Genomic DNA, 7,171 nt, shown 5'->3' with positions numbered 1-7,171 from the left:
GAGATCCACCGACTCGTCGTCCAAAGCAGCAGCGTTAGGAGGCGAGTTGGCAGTGTTTAGAGTCGCGTCTATTATCTCGTCGTCGGGGTCGACCGCATCAGCAGGCACAACAGCCGTCAGCGCTGGAAACGTAGACGGAGGAGGCAACGGGAGAAGAGAAGGGGACGACAGCATGGTATGATGAGTGGCTGGCAGAGAGCCAGTTGGAGGTCCGAGCCGGCGTAGGGATCCGAGCAAGATGGGCCGACCGTGGTACCCGACTGGAAACTGGGTGCGGACCCAGGAGTCAAGCCAATCACAGCGCGAGGGGGCTGGTCGGCGGGGGATGGAGAGGCGGAAACAGCTGGATATTTCATCTTCAGAAAAGGGGAGTAGCCACTGGAGTGGAGGGCTGGGGGGTCGGGGAGTACTTCTATGGATTTGACTTGCGTAGTAGCCGGCAAATTGAGAAGTCACACTAAGGTTCACACTGCCCGAAGATGATTTTATCTCGAACTACTGCGCCTAAAGTTCAACTCCACTCTGTGCGCCTAACTAGGTCTGTTTATTCGAACACACATGCTGTGAGCCCGCTTTCGTGCACCAAAACAAATAGCACCTCCAAAAACGCGGTCTTCGCGCCCGATGCGGTTAATAGAGTTATCGGTGATGATGCCGAGATAGATTTCGATGAGAGCGGTTCCGGGGACTATCCAAGTGCCTCCACCCTCGAACGGCAATACAGTGTCTAGCTGTTTGCCAAGCAGAGAGCGTTCACTGCTCTCAGCCTTTTCGCTGCACAAATATGGAAAACCGTGTCCTATTCCGATTACGGGAAATGATGTGATACTTAAAGATCGTATTATTGAAAAATAGCCAAGATGCCGCGAAAACTCATAACTGTTTTACATTATTTACCAGTGTGACATTATATCTGTATATAACATGGTAGAAGACACAGTGGTGTAGCTACACCGTAATAAGAGGCCACCATATTACTATATTGATCAGGTTTTGCTATATCAAGTAGATATTACAATATTAATTAGGAATCCCTAGGATCTCAGATATTAGCGGTCTGAAACTATTAAATACAGTTTTATTTTTGAACAGATGTGTTCGTTTGCCTTGGTAAGGCTTTAGTACTTAGAAGTAGCGGATTGCGATCCGCTACACTTGTAATGGTTCTTTAAAAGAACGAAAGGTCGATGAAATTACATGAAGTTAAAAGTGCCTTCGTGGACCTTAGCTAAGCTTCCTCTAAACAAAGAGCTACGGCAGCCCCGCTGCAAAAAAAGTATGGTATAAACGATTTATAACCGATGTCTCCCGGGGCTTAAAGGATTAGGATTCTGAAACATTCTCGTATACCAGATATTGCAGTGATTTGTTAGCGTTAACTTTAGTTGCAGACAATTATTAAGTGAGCAAGAAACTTTTTCGATTTACCTTACCCTTGGTACAAGGCTCTTTAAGACCAGGAAACGAGAACGATTGTTGAGAGGGAGGATGTAAGCCTTTTTATGCAGTGTGCTGTATTTACCGAATCGCTTTATAGATGGCACACGCTATAGCCGCCAAGTATGCTCACAGATGATTATCCACTTGGGAGAGTTTCCCCTTTTATTTAGCCATTTGATTAGCCTTATATTACTTTACTTGCATTGCGGTCCTATACTTTGTCAGAGCTAAGGATGTTCTATGTATGCACTACCGCTAGAACTCCGAGCTGATTTTGATGAGTAGGCGCGGATTAATATTCCATCCCTAAAAATTCGTACAAATGTCAATTCCAATAACATGAAAAATATTGATTTTAAGATGGAACATCAAACCCGCAAAGACTCAATCGTCGCATACGCTGTGGAATGACCAACCCGAGTTGGAGAGACTCCATTTAACTCTACACCCTGTACTGCGGGCGCTCTATATCTGAAGGACATGCTGCTTCTGTTCATAAAATGCAACACCAATTGGGCAATCATCCCGGAGCCGTCATCGATCAATGCGCTTCGGTGTTCAACCAAGATGCCATAGATTAGGACGAACGCTGTCGACCTCCATTCTAGCGTGTAAATCATAACCAGAGTTGCATTGATATGCGCACTTCGCCCCTTGTACATACCCTTACGGTGATTACAGGGAGCCGCAATGTTTGAGCAAGGTAACCTGAAAACCTTGAAGGCAGGGATAGCATTTGCCCTAGCACCCAAGATTCTTCAGTATTCAAGCTTCAAGGAGTTACTAGCCATATCTCTTGTTTGCCGAGGCGTAACACCGACTTCCTACGTTTTATCGCCCTGCAACGGATGGATTAATCTATTACACCCCCTCGAGCTCTGTGGTTTCTCACACAGGCGAGTCTACGACCACAGCATCTCAGGATATATTTTCTTTATACCACAAACAAATCTGTAATAAAGCTCAGCTCACGGCTCTTCGCCCCCTATAAGCGTCCACGACGTCTTGATAGTCTTGCCAAAGTTGCACCTCAAACTCTCACGAGTTCTCGGAGTCTGGGTATCCTCGCCACTTCAAAAGATACTGGGTCTGATCCTGTCGACGACGTCAACCCATAGGGCTTTCCACGTGATAGTAGACGCCACCGCTCTCTTTGGGAAGAGTCGGCGGCGGACGATGACGACTTGGTCGATTGCCGTCCGGTAACTCACAATACTCAACGAGCTGTTGAGAACAAACTCCGTCGCCATCGGTCTTCGCTGAGCATCTTGCCTAGGTCGCGTACCGCTGTGCGGGAGAAGACCTCGAGAGCTTGGAGCACTTTGTGCATTGACTGCCTCTTGTTGAGGACTATCGCGCTCTGTCGGAGCAGCTTCTAGCCGTCGAGCAGACGAATGTGTCGCTTCATGCGACGGTGGAGCACCTGGCGCCGTTGGAAACGGAAATCGTTGCGCTTCGTGCTCAAAATTAGTTGCTGGTTCAGCTTTTGGGTGGTCGAGCGCCTGTGGGCGCCGCTCCGGCGCCAATAATTCTGCGGTCGAACCTCGGTACGGCTTCAGCAAGCCCACATAAATTACCGGGTAGGTGCGCATCCTTCTAGGAATGTTTAGCGTATACGCAAGGCTCCGCTTGGCCACGATCTTAAAAGGTCCGATAAACCGTGGGCGGAGCTTCGTCATGAAGACGACAGAAACTGCACGTGTTGGAAGGTTTTTAGTATTTGATAAAATTAGGTCTCCGGCCTTCAAGGTTTAAACATTTCCTCTGCTTCTTCCGTCTGCATATTCTTTCTGCATGTCTTGGCTTGCAGCTATCGCATCGCAAACGTGACGTAAGACACTCAGTCCGGTAGACAGGACGTCATCAACTTATTTAAGGCACATGACATCAGTTAGCCGCTCAGCTAATCGTTCCCCACCAAGTCCTAAGCCATGAGATGGCGGCATCAGCGGGACGCGAGGATGTAAAGACCGTTCACGTAGAACGGCGTGTAGCTGGTAGACGAATGCACCGCATTGTTCAGAGCGAACTCCACAAGCGACAGCATGGCACTCCAGCGCCTCGGCATCTTAGCGCAGACGCGGCAAAGGGCATCCTTAACGACGTGATTCACACGCTCGGTTTGACCATCGGTCTGCAGATGACCCGCTATTGACATAGTCAATTTGGCGCCCAGAACCCTGAAGATTGTCGACCAAAACATTCCAGTGAAGCCTGGGTCTCTGTCAGAGACAATTGACTCCGGGAGTCGATGTTGTCGAAATACACGTTTCACATACAGCGTCGCTAAATCAACACCATCGATGGTGTCCTGCACCGCCGCAGGATGAGCAATCTTGCTCAAACGGTCGACAAAGACCACCACACCTGTGTTGCCCGCCGAGTCCTTCACCAGGCAAAACACAAAGTCCATACTCATGGACTGCCTACTCCCGAAGGGTACCTGTAAACTGACCAGCGGCGCCACCGCATTCGGAGAGGGTTTCACCCTATGACACGTCTCACACGTGCGCACATATGTGCTCGTCCATTTGTACAGCTTGGACCACCAGTAGTGGGAACTCACAGAGCTATATGTCTTTTCACGACCGAGATGACCACTGAGGGGGGTGTCGTGAGCCTCATAGAGAATATGGTCGTCAAATCTCCATCGTGAGATGCCACGTATCGTGCGTATCCGTCGAGTCGTTGCTATAATACAGCAGCCCGGTATTTAAATCATCGGTGCAACTGTGCACGCAGTCGCGACGACAACTTCTTGTCCGAGTTTTCAAATTCCTTGCTCCCAAGAGCCCGTAGCAGCGCCACGCACATAATATCATCCGCGTTTGCGGCGCGGATAGGATCTGTCATTGACGACGTCAACGTCGTGACATAATCAAGCTCATAATCCGGTCTACGCAACAACGCGTCAGCCAAAGCATTCTGCTTTCTTGGCATATACTTCACTTCGAAGTTATATTCTGCGAAGAAGGAGAACCACCTGGCTATCATCTGTAAGAGGTGAGGCCACTGAGTTGCAGTGTATAGTGACGCAAGATCTGTGTAGATCACGATCACAAACAGCTTTGAGCCGAGCAAGTACACCCTAAAGTTGGCAAGTGCATACTTTATCGCAAGTACTTCCTTGTCGTGGACTGGGTAGTTATGTTCCGGGTGTTAGCGCCACATTCGGCGCTCTTGTCTACCGGTCCAGAAAGCAAGAGCTGGTAGACTATGTTCAGATGATGAGATTTCTCATCGCCAGAATGGCGAAGACCCTTTAGAGGCGATAACGACTACCATTTTCATGTAGGAGCGCCGAAGGTGCGGGATGCACCTAGATTTTTGTGTCCACCATACCTATTGTGGGTATCAAATTCAATGCAGAGCACAGCTTTTACGCCGCAAGGGACAGCAACATTGTCTCCACATCCTTTGCGGCGAATGATAAAATAATTATCCATGTTGCCAAGTATACTTTGAGGTAAAATATAATCCTGATCGACAAAATATGGTGGCGGATGAATGCATAATATAAGTCTAAATTTTGCATGTCACAATGGTGACGTCGTGTATTGACGACGATGTACGATGTCTGAAAGCTTTGGAAGGCGAAGTGTTTCTAGGATTGAGTTTTATATCTGCATCCAAGAGTTTTGAAAAACGTTTATATCTGTACTCATGTGACGAAGCTTAATAATTCACAACACTAGCTTAATTGATACGAAGTGTTTGATGAAACCTCATGATGAGGACATATAGTACAGACTACGATGAGATACACAATACCTCGTGGTAGGCCATATTGGCAGAACAGAGAGATAGTTGGAATCCTCAAGCAATCAAACATGTATAAATAGTAAGCACTGATGTATGCAGAGTTGAAACGTGCAAACGCGGTAAGCCCTCGCTACTGCGTCAGCACCCTTTCACAATGTACGGATTCTGGCAAAAATTTTGCAGCCCATGAGTAGGGACTTTATTTTTGGGCTTTCAAGAAACGCTTTAAAAAAGTTGTATTGTGGTCTTTGTGGGGCGCCTGAGTAGGAAAGCTATCTCGTTACGACTGATCTTCTGTGAGGATGTAGCAGTTCTCCTATTTGCCCCAGGATATTCAGGACAGGCTTAAAAAGCTGATGTCCATGCTTGGCCCTGAGGGCGTACAACACCTTGCCTCACAAAGACGTGAAGCGATTAGCGCACGCCTAGAGGCTTTTTCAAGCGATGAAAATGCTCTGTTAGAGTACCTAGAGCAGAAGATGCCACCGTCGACGATGAATGACTCCTTCCGACCCAGGCCGCTCATGGTGAGCGTAAAAAACTCGAGGGTAAGGATAGAGCGAATCTTCTGCTCTGGGAGTGAGAGGCCGAAATAGTTATGTCATCCGCCATGCTCCAGAACGCGTGGCGCTAGTCATCTCCAAGCTCGGTGTCGAGCGCGAGAATGGGCAGTGACGTGCGGCACTTCGGTCAAAGCGACGTTTTCCTCCTGGAAGGAGCTGAACCTGCAGCTTTTACGAGTGTTCGAGCCGCCTAACCAGGCATACCGCGTGCGGTTGCGTTTCCTTGCCGCCCGACAGGGCAAGGAAGAATTGGTGGACTGTGTTCAAGAGTTGCGTAAGCTCATTGCCAGGTTGGCAGCCCATCCTGTCCCCGAGGCGATCACAGTGACCGTCTTTATAGAGGGCCTCCGCACTGGCGTGGCCAGAATGAAAGTCTTCCGTGTGCATCCGTTTTATTTTGGAGAAGCGGTGAATATGGCATTGAATGCCGTTTTCAACTTCAAGTCAACACATCTTGGTTGGAATGCACTCATCAAACGGGCCTGAGCCGATGAATCTCAACTATGTTGAGAGAGAAGAAGTAGAGGTTCGAGCTGCTGAGCAGCGTATAAACATCCGACGGTATTTTGTCTGTGGAGAAACCCGTCAACCTCGGACGGGTTATTCCCTGCGCATGGCATGTCATGGTTCATCGAACCGATGTTCCGTTTCTCACCAGTCTGGTTTGTCGCAAAAAAAAGACAAAGCCCAAGAAGTAGAGGGCAGCAGGGCGCAGCTCCGAAGAGATCCGTGATCTTGAACACGGAACGTGTATGGAAGCAGGGGGTGATGGTAGTGGTAGAGACCGTTAAGTGCTTCGAGAAGCCACTGAATATCCTTATCGACTTCGAGGCGTGGGGTAATTATGTTCAACGCTCCATGATGGAAGGAAGGCAGCTGAGACGCTGAAAGCGCGATTGAGTGACACCGTCACTGTTCGCTTAGCGATGGGGACTTTTGTATTGGTGCCGTGGGTCCTGTGTGCCTCGGTGTCAAGTTTCTTGACTTTGATAGCGTGGAACACTGTCTGGTGTTTGACTTGGATTAAAGGTATGACCGCATTTTTGGTATAGCATGGTTGGAACACCATGAGCTATGGATCGATTGGAGGTCGAAGACCTTGAGCGCTACACGCACGTCTCTTGGTGGAGCTTTGGTGAGTCATGAACCTCTGCTAAAAGGCAGAAGCGCTATTGGTGCGGGCACTGGACCGAAATGGTCAATGTGCTGGAGATCGGAGTGTTCAAGTAGTCAGACGCCAAAAATGTATTTAGTATTTAGATCGGAGTGTTCAAGTAGTCAGACGCCAAAAATGTAATTAGTGTTTAGATCGGAGTGTTCAAGTAGTCAGACACCAAAAATGTATTTAGTGTTTAGATCGGAGTGTCTAAGTAGTCAGACGCCAAAAATGTATTTAAACAGGAGTC

At 48.3% G+C, this 7,171-nt stretch overlaps 1 protein-coding gene across 1 annotated transcript; it reads right to left on the bottom strand.

The window, feature by feature from the left end:
- Positions 1-1,695: 1,695 nt before the first annotated feature.
- Positions 1,696-2,060, bottom strand: PHALS_08181 (uncharacterized protein; the record flags this gene model as incomplete). Its single annotated transcript, XM_024723484.1, has 2 exons — positions 1,696-1,746; positions 1,815-2,060. 2 exons carry the CDS (start codon positions 2,058-2,060, stop codon positions 1,696-1,698), a joined length of 297 nt encoding a protein of 98 aa, XP_024574455.1.
- Positions 2,061-7,171: the final 5,111 nt, after the last annotated feature.

This window comes from Plasmopara halstedii (genome assembly GCF_900000015.1).
Source record: "Plasmopara halstedii genome assembly, contig: Scaffold_322, whole genome shotgun sequence".
NCBI classification, from domain to species: Eukaryota; Oomycota; class Peronosporomycetes; order Peronosporales; family Peronosporaceae; genus Plasmopara; species Plasmopara halstedii.
This window is presented reverse-complemented; position numbering and strand designations above follow the sequence as displayed.